This window comes from Moschus berezovskii, chromosome 1 (assembly GCF_049115385.1).
Source record: "Moschus berezovskii isolate FMDL1 chromosome 1, NW_MosBer_1.0, whole genome shotgun sequence".
Taxonomy (NCBI): domain Eukaryota; kingdom Metazoa; phylum Chordata; class Mammalia; order Artiodactyla; family Moschidae; genus Moschus; species Moschus berezovskii.
In genome coordinates, this window is record NC_142460.1 from 160,868,053 (window position 1) to 160,884,528 (window position 16,476).

The window sequence follows — 16,476 nt, forward strand, 5'->3', positions numbered from 1 at the left end:
TTGGGAGACAGGGAGAGTTCATGAAAGAGGAAATGAAAATGAAGTAGCCTACAGAAGAATTAAGTGAGAGAGATGTAAAATACCTTAGCCACATTGCAGAATAGCTCAGGCTAAACTGTAGTAAGGAAAAAAAAAAACACCCAAGACTTGAACCAAAACATGGGCTCTTGTTTTTATTGAAGACTTTTATAAGACTAAAAAGTCTTTCTTGAAACAGATGCTGATGATACACTGAAAATATTGGGAACATTGAATGTGCTTGGGTCAATGTCCTCTAATGTGGAAGAGGGCAACAGGTACCATTTATTATCGAGTTGGGATTCTGAAAGTAACTGTTGCTCCTTAGATACTCACAATGCCCTCAAAATCAGAAGTGGATAGGAGTCATGTGTCTGGTCAGAATTTTGCCCCAAGATTCAGTGAACTTTTTGGGAAAACAGAATTATGATGGAGCATAATGATTGAGGAAAACAGCATGAAACCCTGAAAAAAATAGTAATTTATCTAGCTGCAAAGATTATTTCACATGCATTGTACAGCAAGAGAGAGATTGTTTCCTGATAGATCAATTTTAATAGCCTGGTTCAAAGTTTGCTTGTTTATTTCTATATCCAGAGATCAGGTAACTTTTTTCTTTTTATGAAAGATTATAAAATCTTTATATAAAATGTTATAAAATTTTTAAATAAAGTATAACAATATTGCTTTTTTCACTAAAGTCCTTGACAGGAACCCAGCATTTCTAAGCAACTGAAAAATAACTGGCGTGGCACAGAAAAGCAATTTTGCTTACAATTTTCTAAAGGGTAAATACATAACTAACAGAGAAAAGCCAGAATTTTAAAGTTAATAAGTCTTGACTTATATTTCATTGTCAAACTCTATGTAATATATCTTATAAAAGCAAAGGAAAATATATTCATCTGTTTCAAAATAGGCATAAGTCATCAAATCAGATTACATGTTAATCTTTGATATTTTTACGTTTACCTCACAAAATAAAGGGTCGTAGACTTTACTCCAAATTCCAAGAAGATCCTGGTCATGGTATCCTGTAAGTTTTGGCAAGACTTCTATAAAATCCTGAGACACACACAGAGGTAAAAAAAAAATTTATATCAGGGTTTCTCAACTTGAGCGTTACTGATGTTTGGGCTAGACAGTTCTTTTTTGTGGGGCTGCCCTGTGCACTATAGGATGTTCAGCATCCTACCCACTAGAGGCCATGTCACTCCGTCTCTCAGTTGTGACAACCCAACATGTCCCCAGACACCGGCAACTTGCCCTCAGTGGGAACTGCTGTTCTTCACATACAAGTGCACCAGTAATACTGGCTATAATAATGCCAACCCAAAGATTTTTACAAGACTGAAAAATTATTTCTCATTTTTACATTAAACATTGTGGGCACCTGCTAGCAGTAGCCACATGTGTGTCCTGGGATCAGACTGAGGTGTACTGCCTCAAATTCATTTTGGAAATAGATAAAGTATAACTCATATGTAAATGAGTGGAAGGTGAGAAAGGAGACCATGTCTCAGGTCAAAGAACCCCAGGAAAACACAACAGAAATGGGACCTGGTTCTGGCTATAAATGTGAGATTTGGATGGTATGCAAACATTTCTCCAGGTTCTGTATTATTCTTAGATTGTCATGGTAATGAGACCCAATGGTCAGCCATCTATCTGATGAATTGGCCGAAATTTCTGGGAAGCCTTTGGAAGATACTGTTTGTCTAATGCATATATTTTCTAGGAAAATAAAAATTGTCAATTTTAACCGAAATGAATTTCCATAAAGTAAACAGAAGTAATTATTAAAGAGCCCCCAACTTCTCCCAACAAAACAAAGCAAAACAAATCTTCAGGGCCAGATTATCTTATAGGGAAATTCTACCAAGATTTTCAAGCGTAAGTTATTCTAGTGTTATTTTAACTAGTCTGAAGCATATAAAGAAAAAAAAAACTTCAAAAAAATTTTTGTAAGCATTGATACTGACAGAGACTGGCTAAAAAGAAAACTATAGTCTGAAGTTACTTTGAATATCAGCGCAAAAGGTCTAAATAAACTATTAACAAATAATTCAATATCATACTAAAAGAAAGAGGCTTGAGTCTAAACCTGTAAAGATGTTTCAATAGTAATAAACCTAGGCATTGAAACATGTATGTTGTCATATGTGAAACGAATCGCCAGTTCAGGGTCGATGCATGTTACAGGATGCTCGGGGCTGGTGTGAGGGGATGACCCAGAGGGAGGATAAAAGGAGGAGGGAGGTGGGAGGGGGGCTCAGGAAGGAGAACTCATGTACACCCGGGGCGGATTCATGTCAATGTATGGCAAAACCAACCAATATAATATTGTAAAATAATTAGCCTCCAATTAAAAAAAATAAAAATATATATATAATTAATCTTAGTAATTGATCCAAGAGAAAAGTAACTTAATTATATTAAAAATGTTGAAAAGGCCTTTCAAAAATTTAAACACCAGTACTGATAAAAAACACTCAAGAAAAAAGGAAAGATAGCCAATTCCTTAACTTGATAAAAGTGTCTCTATCTGGTCAAAAGGCCAGCATGTTTAATAGGGAAATACTGCTAAAATCAGGACTAAGACACGGATGCCCACTACCAGTTCTATCATGTTGTACTGGACTGTAAGTACCAGCCAATACAAATAGGCAAGACAAGTCAGAAAGATAAATATTGGAAAAGTGGAGGTAAGCCATTATTATCTGTAAATATTATAAACCTGAGACAAACTTAACAGGAAAACCTGTATGAAGGAAACCTTAAAACAGTCTTGAAGATAAGAACAGATAGGAAAATATTTTGTGTTCTTGGAAAGGAAGACTATACAAATTTGCAGCAAAGTTTCAAATTCTCCCTTATTTAAACATTTAATATGATTTCAATAAAAATTTCCCTGGGCTTTCCTTGTGCTTCCACTGTAGCTCAGCTGGTAAAGAACCTGCCTGCAATGCAGGAGGCCTGGATTCGATTCCTGGGTCGGGAAGATTCCTTTGGTGAAGGGAAGTGGCTATCCATTCCAGTATTCTGGCCTGGAGAATTCCATGGACTCTATAGGCCATGGGGGTCACAAAGAGTTGAACACGACTGAGTGACTTTCACTTTCACTAGAAACACTGAAAAGGTAAGTGAAAACATAGCCATGAAAACTCAAAAAAAATACAGAATGTGGAATGTCCAGCCCTTTAGATATTAAAGCATATATAACTTTTAATAATTATAGCAGTGTGATTTTGGTTAATAAAACAAAAGAATAAGAATAAAAATTCTAGAAATAAACATGGGAATTTTAATATAAAATAGTGGGGGGAAAGATGCCCTAGTCAATAAATAGTGACGGAGCCATTAGGTAATCTTCTGGGAAAAAACTTCAGCAGGATAGATACCTCACACCTAATACCAATACAAACTGTAAATGGATTCAATATGTAAATATAGAAATGAAACTATAGTAGAATTAGAAGAAAGCATCGCAAACTTCCTTGTAACCTAGGAGTGGTGAAGGCCTTTCTAAATGTGACTATAAATATACAAATACAGCCGTGTGACAAAGCTGTAAACAAGTAGTGTTGTTTTAGTCACTAGGTCACATCTGACTCTTTTGTGACCCTATGGCCTGTAGCCCGCCAGGCTCCTCTGTCCTTGGGATTTCCCAGGCAAGAATACTGAGTGGGTTGCCATTTCCTCCTCCAGGGGATCTTTCCAGCCCAGTGACTGAACCCATTCTTCTGCATTGGCAGGTGATTTTTTTTAACGCTGAGCCACCAGGGAAACCCAAAATGGGCAAACAAAATGAAGGCCAGAAAAAAATGTTAAAATAGAGAAAGCTCCTAAAACTTTATAAAAAGAAGAAAACCAATACTCAAAAATGGTCAGGTGATGTGAACAGAGTGAAAAATGCAAAGGGCATTTAACTAGGTGAAGATATCCAAAGCTCACTCATCATAAGGAAAGAATACTGCAGCACAATATTGTATAATTGTGATGATGATACTGGGCTTGTCTCAGTCCTGATTTTGGAAGGGATGCTTCTAGTGATATCATCTTTCACTTACAGACTGGCAAATATCCTCAAAGTTGTCTGTGCACTGTTGGGAATACTGTGGAGAAACAGGTACTCTTGTACTTTTCTAAATTGGTACCTTTTGAAAGGATATTTTGATAATATTCAAATTGTCCCAGAATTTCTATTTCTGTATGCCAGTAAATGACACATTTTTAACCTTATAAGGATGTAGCCTCTTCTGGAATTCTTCTGATATCAAAGTCTCACTCTGAAGTTCTTGAAAACGAGGGCAGTTCCTGAAAGGTAGGTATAGCAACTGAGGAAAAAGAGAAATCATAAGTATTTTATTAGTTGAAAGAACTAAAGAAGCTGCAGCCATTAGATATAAAGTGACTTGAATAAAATATTCAAATGTGTTTTGAGCTGAATGGAATTCTAAAATTGAGGAAAAAGATAAATGAGCTGCAGGTCTTAAATAGTAGTTACCCAAAACTCAAAAGCTTTTTTGTCCCTTTCGTAAACTTGCCTAAATAAGACTGTGTTATTGGTAAAGAGTCTCACTTCTGGTTTCTCTGAGACGGTAACTGTTATCTTGCTTCCTTCCGAATCTCTTTCATTTCCAGCACTGTGTCCATGCACAATCTCTCTATCTCACACACACACACACAAGAGTCCAGAGAAATAAATTAGAGGTGCCAGAAAGAATCTTAGGAGATTGATTTATCATTCACTGACATAAGTTCTTGCAAATTTGCAGACTGTTAAAATAAGGGCACATACTAAAAACATAGAAAGTATATTTGAAAATCTATTATGAGGACAAAGTGATCATCCCTTTAAAGTCAGTTTAAATCTGACAAGGCTTTCTATTTTTAACTATAATCTATAGCCTGGTAATTTCCAAGTTCATTTCATTGCTCTTCACTTTCCATCTGAGCTAGTCCTGTATTTCCAGCCCTTGGTGGATATCATTCAGTTCAGTTCAGTTCAGTCGCTCAGTCGTGTCCGACTCTTTGCGACCCCATGAATCACAGCACTCCAGGCCTCCCTGTCCATCACCAACTCCCGCAGTCCACCTCCATTGAGTCAGTGATGCCATCGAGCCATCTCATTCTCTGTCGTCCCCTTCTCCTCCTGCCCCCAATCCCTCCCAGCATCAGAGTCTTTTCCAGTGAGTCAACTCGTCGCATGAGGAGGCCAAAGTATTGGAGCTTCAGCTTTAGCATCAGTCCTTCCAGTGAACACCCAGGACTGATCTCCTTTAGAATGGACTGGTTGGATCTCCTTGCAGTCCAAGGGACTCTCAAGAGTCTTCTCCAACACCACAGTTCAAAAGCATCAATTCTTTGGTGCTCAGCTTTCTTCACAGTCCAACTCTCACATCCATACATGACCACTGGAAAAACCATAGCCTTGACTAGACGGACCTTTGTTGGCAATGTAATGTCTCTGCTTTTTAATATGCTATCTAGGTTGGTCATAACTTTCCTTCCTAGGAGTAAGCGTCTTTTAATTTCATGGCTGCAGTCAGCATCCACAGTGATTTTGGAGCCCCCCAAAATAAAGTCTGACACTGTTTCCACTGTTTTTCCATCTATTTCCCATGAACTGATGGGACCGGATGCCATGGCCAACTTTTTCACTCTCCTCTTTCACTTTCATCAAGAGGCTTTTTAGCTCCTCTTCACTTTTTGCCATAAGGGTGGTGTCATCTGCATATCTGAGGTTATAAGTTGATTGTTTCTCTTCATTCTCAAATTTGACATTTACAACCTTGAATTCAGCCTCTTCATTTTGTATTCTCTCTTCCTTTGTCAATAGCAAAATTTATCATCCTGCTTTCATAGACTAATCACTTTTCCCTGTATAATTCCAAAACACAGTTGATTCTTGAACAATGCAGAGATTAGGGCTGCCAACCCTTACACAGTTGAAAATCGGTGTAGCTTCAGGGTCCGTATCCACTGTTTCACATCTGAGACTGTCTACCTGCTGTGGGTTTTGTAGTGAAAGTGAAGTCACTCAGTTGTGTCCAACTCTTTGTGACCCCATGGACTGGAGCCTACCAGGCTCCTCAGTCCATGGGATTTTCCAGGCAAGAGTACTGGAGTGGGGTGCCATTTCCTTCTCACTTCCTTTGTAGTGCTGTGGTACACATTTATTGAAAAAATGTGTATGTGTCTGTAAGAGGACCCGTGTAGTTCAAACCCACATTGTTCAGGAGTCTATCCAAAATAGACCCCTCTTCTTTATGTTCATTGTCCCCTCCCAGTCCAGACCACCATAAGCCGTGTTTCAACTATTGTAAGGGCTTTCTGTGGGATCACTTGCATCACAATTCATCCTTCATGCAGCAACTAAACAAATACTTTTTATTTTTTTAAAGGCTAATATGTTGAAGCCATCAATCAACTCATGCCATTCTGTAGCTTATAACTTTCACCGTCTTTCCATTTTACTTGGAATAAAATCCAAACTCAACCCCTAGTGATCTTTCTGTCCTGCTTTCCTACTGCTGCCCCCTCACTCACTTGTTTCCAGCATCACTGGGAGCCTCCTTGCTGTACCCTGAACACACAGGCTGGCAGTCTTTGCAGACTGTTCCCTGTCTGAGACATTCCTCCTCTATAGCTCTTCTAGACACTCTGCTCAGCCACTATCACATTACCTTATTTCCTTCAAGGAACTCGGTGCCATTTGAAATGACTGTATTTACTTACTTCTTTATCATCGGTTTCCTATAAAACATAAGCGTGAAGCCGGCCAGGATCTTATCTATCTTGCTCATAGTTGTCATTTGTTCACTCCTGAAGCCTAGAACAGGGCCTGACATATTAAATGCTACTCAGAAATCATTTTTTGATAAGTTGCTTCCTGTCTGTCATTTCTGATTCTGTGTCACCTGGTCATACCTCGCTTTCCTTTCTCTAATGTCCTTACCATCTACTTTCAGGCCTTCATTTCCTCACTCATGCATGGTTTCAAGTTATTTTCAGAGGCCCCAGTCACTGTCAGACAAGTTCCCCAAAGCACTGCTCATCAGGTGTGTGCACAGTACTGAGATAAGTACAACAGTTTCTTCTACATCCACCGCTTTACATCTAAATGTCCCTGCCTGCACAGGACTGTTCTTTTAAAGGTCTAGGGTTTAATGAATTACTTAACTTTTCTAGACTTTAGTTTTCTCGTCCCACAGTTTCAAAGAGCCTGGATGAAAACAGAATAATCACCTAAACATCTGTCCAGGATTTTGCAGTTTATAAAGTCATTTCCTTTTCTTAACCAACTTGGTTTTCACAAATCCCTGTGAAGAAGTTAGCTGGGTACTGATATTCCCATTTTATAGAAAAGGAGACTGGAGTACAGGGAAGTAAGGTCAAGTATCTGAAGTGGCGGGTGGCTCTCAGACTCAGGTTTTCCCAACTTAAATTCAACCTTCCTTCTATATCACGCTGCCTTTGTCTCAAGATTCGTTCTGGTTATTAAATTTGGATTCTCTAACATGTGCCCAACAGTTATTCAGTCTTACTTTCATTCTTTCTAGACAAGAACTCTGGACACAGAAGGGCAAGTACTTTACATTGACTCAAAGCTAAGCTTTGGGGCTGCCTTCTTGTCCTTTCCTACCCTCCTTCAAGGTCTGGTTCAAGTTCTCACTCTGTCCATGAAGACTTGAATGACTTCCCTTTATAGTTCTGCTGCTGCTGCTGCTGCTGTGTCACTTCAGTCGTGTCCGACTCTGTGTGACCCCATAGACAGAAGCCCACCAGGGTCCCCCGTCCCTGGGATTCTCCAGGCAAGAACACTGGAGTGGGTTGCCATTTCCTTCTCCAATGTGTGAAAGTGAAAAGTGAAAGTGAAGTCGCTCAGTCGTGTCTGACCCTTAGCGACCCCATGGACTGCAGCCTACCAGGCTCCTCCATCCATGGGATTTTCTAGGCAAGAGTACTGGAGTGGCTTGCCATTGCCTTCTCCGTTTATAGTTCTAAGCATGACTTATTCTCTGAATTCCTCCAGCATGTGCAGCTTGTTCTTGAAATTATTGCCCACCACCTTGTATTGTCTTCTACATACTTCATATGTGTGAATCTTTTTTCATCAAATGGACTGTAAATTAAGGAAGAAAACTGGTCTTAAATTTTGCTTCTATTTCTGTATAGCACTTGGCAGAGTTCTGGGAATAACTTCAGTTGATTGATTTTGTTAAATTTCTTAGTTGATGTTGGAATTGTTTCATCTTGGTGAGTAGGTTTCAGGGGGCCACAGGTAAGGGGGCCCTTTTGCTCGTTTTTCCCTCTCCTCTCTCCTTCACTCTCAATGCTTTTTTCTTCCTCTTTTAATAGCACCTGCATTTCTTTACTATATAAGTTAACCATTATTTTTTAGGACTAAGGGTTAAATAGCTACCCTGGTTTATACCGGCTAAAACTGGTGCTTCTGTCCAGTCTTTATTTAGAAAAGGCTGTGGGAAAAGTGAATACTTTTCTTTTTCAAAGAAAATATTCACAAGCACCGCCCCCCCCGGACCCAAACACTGATAATCATGATTCACTTCTGATTCTATGAAGGCAAGAGGCATAAATAAATCATCTTGTCTTTTCAGGAAACACTAGAAAATTTGATTGGAGTAGATTTACCTAGAGAGGTTGACAGGGTTAAGCTATTTCTACAAAGCACTTTGGAAAAATTCTTAAGTCACCAGACTCAGCAATTAAGTCAAATTTCTTGGAGTACTGACAATGCAAATGGGATAATAACCTAACCCAGAGGTCACCAGGCAACATTCTAGGTCCAGTAGTCATGCTAAGCCTCAGTCATAAAGAGAGGAGACAGCCATGTTATGATGTGATTCCAGGGGAATTAGGAAGGGTTCCTTGTCCCAGACTATTTCCCTCATACAGTCTTAAATTCCAGACCTGGAAGATTAGTTAGATTTATTATTACTATTTTAAGAATAGGAATTCCTCTGAAAAGATAAAAGAGTTCTTGGTCAGTCCCATCAGTGTAAATAAATTTGGGAGTTTCTCTTGAACAACTTCATTTAGGCAATTTGGTTTATGGTACTGGGTCTCAGCTTGGCTGCCCACTAGAATCATCCAGGGAAATTTTTTAAAACATATTGGTGTCTGAGTCCCACCCTCAGAGATGCTGATGTACTATGGGCTGTGCCCTCGGCATCAATATTTTTAAAAATTTCCAGGTGATTCTAATATGCAACTAATTTTGAGAATGACTAGTCTGCACAAAAGGAAACTACTCCGGAATGAGATCTGTCTGGTTCTAGTCCCAGCAGTGATGTTTATCAGCTGTGTGACTTTGGATCTATTTTGTTCATTGGACTTCTCTGAGCACTTTTTTCTCTGGCTATAAAAGGAGCACAATACTATTGTCCATTCATAGCTGTTATGAAAGGTAAATATTATGACACATATAAAGTTTTGGCCACCAATTATGCACCCAAATCTCTCTTTTTTACCTTAGCTAGGAAAGGGGATTTTCATCATAGGAGGGATATTTTCTAGGTAGAGAGGTCTTAGGATATTTTGGAGGGAGGAGATCCCTTCATCAGCACAAAAATTCTGGGAACTGAAGGCAGAACACTGAGAACTGTGTGTGCATGTAAAGATGAAGAGGGACAAATGGCCAGACGTTAAAAGAACAGCAAAACAAAGTGGATAATAAAGCTCCAAAGAGAAATTCTGTTCCTACTTCCTCTTCCCAGGGCTTTCTATGTCCTGTGCACCAATATTTAGGAAAGAATTAAGGCTGCACAGCCCACAAAGTGTCCAGACTCCCAAATCCGCAAGTCCTGAGTAGCCTGCCTTCCTTCTTCCAGAACAAATGAAATCTCTGTCTTCCCCGAAGACTGACCTGATCTTCAGAAACAGGGACTGTGTGCACTGGGATGGGCTGCCAGGGTAGGCTGGGATTCCAGATGCTGATACCCTCTGGGGGAAATAGGCCTGCAAGGTTTGTCATAGCACTCATCAAAGTCCGGTCAATATCCGTGCTTCGAACGTGAACCTAGGGTGGGAAAATCAAAGCAGATCCAGTTGAGAGGAATTGTGGTTTTCCCTCCACTATGGAGCTAATAGTATATTTGAGAAATGGCAGGACACCCACACCAAAATATTAGCAGACATGGTAGCATCATAATCATAATACCTATATGGAAAAGACAGTATTATGGGCATGCCATGACTTAAAGCAACCTGGTGTGTCAACAGTTGAATTGATGAAAGAGACAAATTAAGTATTGGCTACTTGCCAAGCCAAAATATTTACCACAGGTGTCCATTTTGAACTTACTTATATTCATACCTTTTTTTAGGAACAAAATATTTATATAAAGAGGAGTACATTTGTAAACAAGATATCTGACTTTTATAACTTCCTTAGGAAATAGGAAACTTTTACAAATATATAATGTTAAATTATTTCAAGGGGCAAGATTCCCACTATTAGCTTCCCAACTTACCTGTTCATGTTTATAAGATTCATTCAAAAAGTTTTCATAACGTTTCCTTATATATTCTCCAAGTTCATAATGCTGCGCCATGCCCAACTATGGGAACAAATAAAAGAAAAAAGTATTGAAAGTAAGTTCTGTGAAGCTGTGAGTCTTATCACTCCTCACTGAATAAGTAGAGTGAACAATGGTATATTTTAATAGTTTCATAGTAACAGCATATTTTAAAATGCAAACAGGAAAAAAGAACTGTAATCCTTACTCATGACTCCCTGAGAAAACTCAGTTCATTGTCATTAGCACTTAACATAGAATCTTGCACAGTTAATAGCTGGTGATTGATTGAATTTAAGTAAATGGTTCATCTCTTCTGGCAGAGCATTCAGTGGGTCATCTTTGTTTGTAGAGACTTTCAAGGGCTGGTTACCTTTCTTGTGGAAGAAATTCAATCATCCTATAAGAGGTTAAACTTGATGAATCTAAAGATCACCTTCAACCTCTGAGTGAAATAATTTATTGTCTACACAGTTCACTTATGTCTGGTTCATGAAAAGTTAAAGTTTGTTACTCAAAGTGTGGACTCTGGATCAGCAGTATAAGCATCACTTGGGAGTATGTTAGAAACCAGATTCTTGGGCCCCACCCTTGACCTATTGAGCCAGAATCATTGTGGGGAGAGCTCAGAAATCTGTTTTTTAACAAGCTTATTAAGATTCCAATGGCAGTTAGTCATTGAGAAGTGTTGCCTTAGCTTGATGATCCTCAAGCATTACTGTGCATCAGAAGCAAAATTATCTAGGGTGCTTCTTGAAATGCAGATTCCTCAGTGTTTCTGCCAGAGATTCCAGCTCTTTGGATCCTGAGTGTAGCCCTGGAATCTATTTTGACAAGTTCCCTAAGTGATTCAGATCTGTGTATTAGAACACTATGCTTTGGGCAATATTGCATTCAAGTCTGTCTTTAATTCAGAGCCTCATCAGAAAAGGAGTCAGAAAAGATGTGGTCACTGTGACTTTGGATTGGTTCCACTCACTCATTTACTTGCCACTCCTGGCTACCTTTCTAGATGGGAAAAGAAGTAGGAAAAGAATAATGTGCACTTTGAGGTTTGAGTTTCCTGAATGACCTGGATAGCTGAATAAGGAAGTACTTTTGCTATAGTTGTTGGTCTAACCTAAAGCTAACTTTTAATGAAATAGTAATCTTCTATAGAGCAGTAAATCACCTGGGGAACTCATTAAGAACAAAGATTCCCAGGCTTCAACCCTAGAGTTTCTAGTTCAGTCAGGGGTCCAGAGAATTTACATTTCTGACAAGTTTCCAGGTAATGGTGATGTTGCTCATACCATACTTTGAAAATCATTGAACTCAAAAAGAACCATTGCTTTGTCACTACGCAGATTGGAAGTACCTAGTCAAGGGCAATGACAAACCTAGACAGCATATTAAAAAGCAGAATCATTACTTTGCCTACAAATGTCTGTCTAGTCAAAGCTATGGTTTTTTCCAGTAATCATGTATGAATGTGAGAGTTGGACTATAAAGAAAGGCTAAGTGCTGAAGAATTGATACTTTTGAACTGTGGTGTTGGAGACTCTCGAGAGTCCCTTGGACTGCAAGGAGATCAAACCAGTCAATCCTAAAGGAAGTCAACCATGAGTAATCACTGGAAGGGCTGATGCTGGAGCTCCAACACTTTGGCCACCTGATGAAAAGAGCTGACTCATTGGAAAAGACCCTGATGCTGGGAAAAATTGCAGGCAGGAGGAGAAGGGGACAAGAGAGGATGAGATGGTTAGATGGCATCACTGAATCAATGGACATGAGTTGGAACAAACTCCAAGAGATAATGAAGGACAGGGAAGCCTGGTATGCTGCAGTCCATGGGTTTGTGAAGAGTTGGACATGACGAAGTGACTGAACAAGTCAAGGGCAGGAATTTGAGCTCCAGAACCTTGTTACGTCTAGAGTGGCCGTGTACCAGCACCATGGGCATCACTTAGGAGAGTATGTTAGAAATGGAGAATCTTAGGCCATGTCAGACCCAATTAATTAGAATCTGCATTTTAACAAGATCCTCAAATAATTCACTTGCACTGGGAAGATTGAGAACACCAGGAGAAACCAGTGGCTAGTCAAGAGAATGCCAGAAGAACACAGACAGATGCCACAGTCTGGAAGAATCTTTTGATTTTAGTGGAACATTACAGCAAGGGAACCAAAGTCTTGACAGAACCATAGATACCATGAAGCAGCCCTGTATTTTTATAACCCTTCTCTTTTTCAGGAAGCCAGAAGTTATGTAGGCTATGGTGGGAAGAACTCTGATGGGAGCCAGAAGATGCTGGCCTCAAATAGCCTCTTTGCATTTTCTCACTGAGATGATGCAGTTAGGACAGTAATTCTCAGCCTTTGCTACACACTAGATCAGGGAGTTTCTAAAAATCCCACTGTTCAGGCTGCACCCTAGATGGATTAAATAAGACACTTCCAGCAAACAATAGTACTTTGTAAAGCTCTCCAAGTAGTTCCATTATTTAGCCAAGATCAAGACCCATTACTTTAGGGTAGATATTCAACTCTAAACTTTCTATATTTTCTTAATATATTTAAACAATATTTTGGTCAGGACAGAAGCAATACATGTGACCTTGTGGCTCCAAACAAAGGGTTAATCCACTTACACGGGTGAAGTGGGCAGGGCACTGATGCATGACCACAGATGTCCCAGTTCACCTTCTTGGGTGCTCCTTAGGAAGTAGGGCTCCCTGTGTTTAACTGACTACTTTTAAGGAAGGTTCAATCCCAATACATGCATCTAACAAAAATCAATAGCAATACTAGTACCAAAGGAATCGAGTTTTCCTAACTCTGCTGGTTCAGGATTATTTTCTACTTTCTCAGGGGGAGCCTGAGAAACTCACAGGCTGGCTTGTAAGCAATTCTTGGCTCTCTTCAGCATCTTTTAAGTTCATGTATTCTTTTGTTATATGCAGAGTACATCATGCAAAATGCCGGGCTGGATGAAGCACAAGCTGGAATCAAGATTGCCAGGAGAAATATCAATAACCCCAGAAATGCAGATGACACTACCCTTATGGCAGAAAGTAAAGAGGAACTAAAGAGCCTCTTGATGAAACTGAAAGAGAGTGAAAACGCTGGCTTAAAACTCAACATTAAAAAAAACTAAGATCATGGCATCCGGCCCTATCACTTCATGTCAAATAGATGGGGGAACAATGGAAACAGTGACAGACTTTATTTTATTGGGCTCCAAAATCACTGCAGATGGTGACTGCAGCCATGAAATTAAAAGATGCTTGCTCCTTGGAAGAAAAGTTATGATCAACGTAGACAGCATATTAGAAAACAGAGACATTACTTTGCCAACAAATGTCCGTTTAGTCAAGGCTATGGCTATCCAAGTAGTCATGTATGGATGTGAGAGTTGGACTGTAAAGAAAGCTGAGCGCTGAAGAATATTCATTGGAAGGACTGATGCTGAAGCTGAAACTCCAATACTTTGGCCACCTGATGTGAAGACCTGACTCATTGGAAAAGAGCCTGATATTGGGAAAGATTGAAGTCAGGAGGAGAAGGGGATGACAGAGGATGAGATGGCTGGATGGCATCACCAATTTAAAGGACATAAATTTGAGCAAACTCCAGGAGTTGGTGAGGGACAGGGAAGCCTGATGTGCTGCAGTCCATGGGGTTGCAAAGAGTTGTACACAACTGAGCGATTGAACTGAACTGATTCTTCTGTTGTCCATGCACAACTAATGCTTTAATAAACCCAACAGGAAATCCTATATATATCAAAATTCTATATATTTCTATAATTCTATATAAAATTCTATACAATTTTCCTACAGTTACTAGTCACTAGGGGTGACTTGATCATGCAGAAATTGTTGAGCACAATCAAAACACATTTTACACTTTTTAGATCCCAGGTACCTGTGCAAAACACTTTCCCATATTTGAGTAACTGAAGTAGTTATACGGTTTCAATATATTGTAACAATTCCACAGTTTCCCTTAAGACTCATCAGAAACCCTTAGATGAAAATCCAACCAACCTGAGTGAGTTGGCCAAATCCCTGTGGCCATGAGGATTCCTTAATGGGATCATTAGGAAAGGTCTCAATAGGACTTCGGTCTCCATGCCTAAAAACCTGAAAATAGATTGAGATAGTAATGTTACCAACTTAGGTGTTTTGCCTCTGTTCATCGTGATAGAGGGCTTCCCTTGCAGCTCAGCTGGTAAAGAATCTGCCTGCAATGTGGGAGACCTGGATTCGATCCCTGGTTTGGGAAGATCCTCTGGAGAAGGGAAAGTTTACCCACTCCAGTATTCTGGCCTAGAGAATTCCATGGACAGTATAGTCCGTGGAACACAACTGAGTGACTTTCTTTTACTTTTTTTTTTTATTGTGATGAAGGTTTCTTCTAAACCTCTGGTTCTCAACATTGGATGCTCACTGGAATCAACTGGGGAGTTAAAAGAATTCTAAGGACTGGATTCTTCCCTTGTGAATTTGGTTTAATTAGTTTTGGATGCAGCCAGGGCATTAGGATTTTAAAAAACCTCCTTGAGCATCCTGTAACATGCACCAACCCTGAATAAAAATAAAATAAAATAAAAAAACAAGAAAAAATAAATAAATTTGCTTACCTGGAAAAAATAAAAAAATAAAAAACCTCCTCAAGTAAATTTTAGGTTAAGAACTGCTATTCTAAGTTCACTAGCACTTTCCTAATAGCTCATCATCTTGTTATTCACATTACCAGAAACACAGGAAAACTGTTAGTGAACTGTTATTGTTTAAAGTAATGTGAAAGAGAATGATGAGCCATTAGAAGTCAGGTGACCCATAGGTCTCCACAGGTGGAGAATGATTTGTACATCAGATAGGGCAAGAGGGAAAACAAAGCTTAGCGAGATCACTTTATTACAGACTAGCTCTGATGTGAAATATCCCCTCCCTAATTATGATTATAGTAGTAATAGTGTTAACATTTTGACATATAATTATAGTCGCTTTTAAATGCTACATACAGTTTGTGACCATCTTTGGCCAATGATTTATTAGTTTTTAGGAAGTTAAGGATAAAGAACTTGCCAGTGAGATTAGAAAAGTTAATTCTTAATACTTTAAGAACATACTTCTGGATTTGTGTGCATGTCATCATGCTTCTTTGCACATTTTACTCTTTGGGGAGGGTAGTCTGGACTTTTGAAAACTTGGTGAGTGAAAGTTGCTCAGTCATGTCTGACTCTTTGTGACTGCATGGACCATACAGTCCTTGGAATTCTCCAGGCCATAATACTGGAGTTGGTAGCCTTTCCCTTCTCCAGGGGATCTTCCCAACCCAGGGATCGAACCCAGGCCTCCCACATTGCAGGCGGATTCTTTACCAGCTGAGCCACACAAGGGGAGCCCAAGAATACAGGAGTGAGTAACCTATCCCTTCTCCAGCAGATCTTCCCAACCCAGGAAACGAACCTGGGTTGAAACCTTGGTACTTTGATTTTAATATGCTTTCTGAATAGCATATCAAACCAAACACAAAGCTATTTTATAAGCAAAAGATAAGAAAAGAAAAACTCAAGAAATACAAAATGAAGTCTGCACTGGTGTCAGCAAACATTTTTAATACAGAGGAGAGCTGCCTAACACCTTGCATTCTCTGAGACTTCCTACACTGGTCACGCATACTACCTGGCTAATGTGCTCCACTGAAAAGAAAGCCAAGAGGCTGTTCTTTTGAAATCTTGTAAAACAGTTCAGCAGACACAGAGTAAGGAACAGTCTCAGACTTTAGTCATCTTTGAGATGGGATTACAGGAAAAGGAAAAGGAGGGAGGCTTCTAAGACCTGGGTTGTGTCTCTGGTGTTTGAAGAAAGCTTATCTTTTGGCTGTCTGACTGGGAAGAAATTGAAATCTCAGTACAACAGGCTAT

At 39.4% G+C, this 16,476-nt stretch overlaps 1 protein-coding gene across 3 annotated transcripts in view; it reads right to left on the minus strand.

Moving 5' to 3' along the window:
• The window catches only part of ACP3 (acid phosphatase 3), a 68,637-nt gene that overhangs the window by 41,671 nt on the left and 10,490 nt on the right, over window positions 1-16,476 (minus strand). For all 3 annotated transcript variants that reach the window (XM_055413696.2, XM_055413689.2, XM_088840598.1), the window contains exons 2-6: window positions 14,591-14,686; window positions 10,518-10,604; window positions 9,911-10,063; window positions 4,257-4,355; window positions 991-1,083 (exon numbers count right to left, since the gene is read on the minus strand). In XM_055413696.2, the coding sequence (XP_055269671.2) occupies window positions 991-1,083; window positions 4,257-4,355; window positions 9,911-10,063; window positions 10,518-10,604; window positions 14,591-14,686 (528 nt within the window). The remainder of the gene's footprint in view (window positions 1-990; window positions 1,084-4,256; window positions 4,356-9,910; window positions 10,064-10,517; window positions 10,605-14,590; window positions 14,687-16,476) is intronic.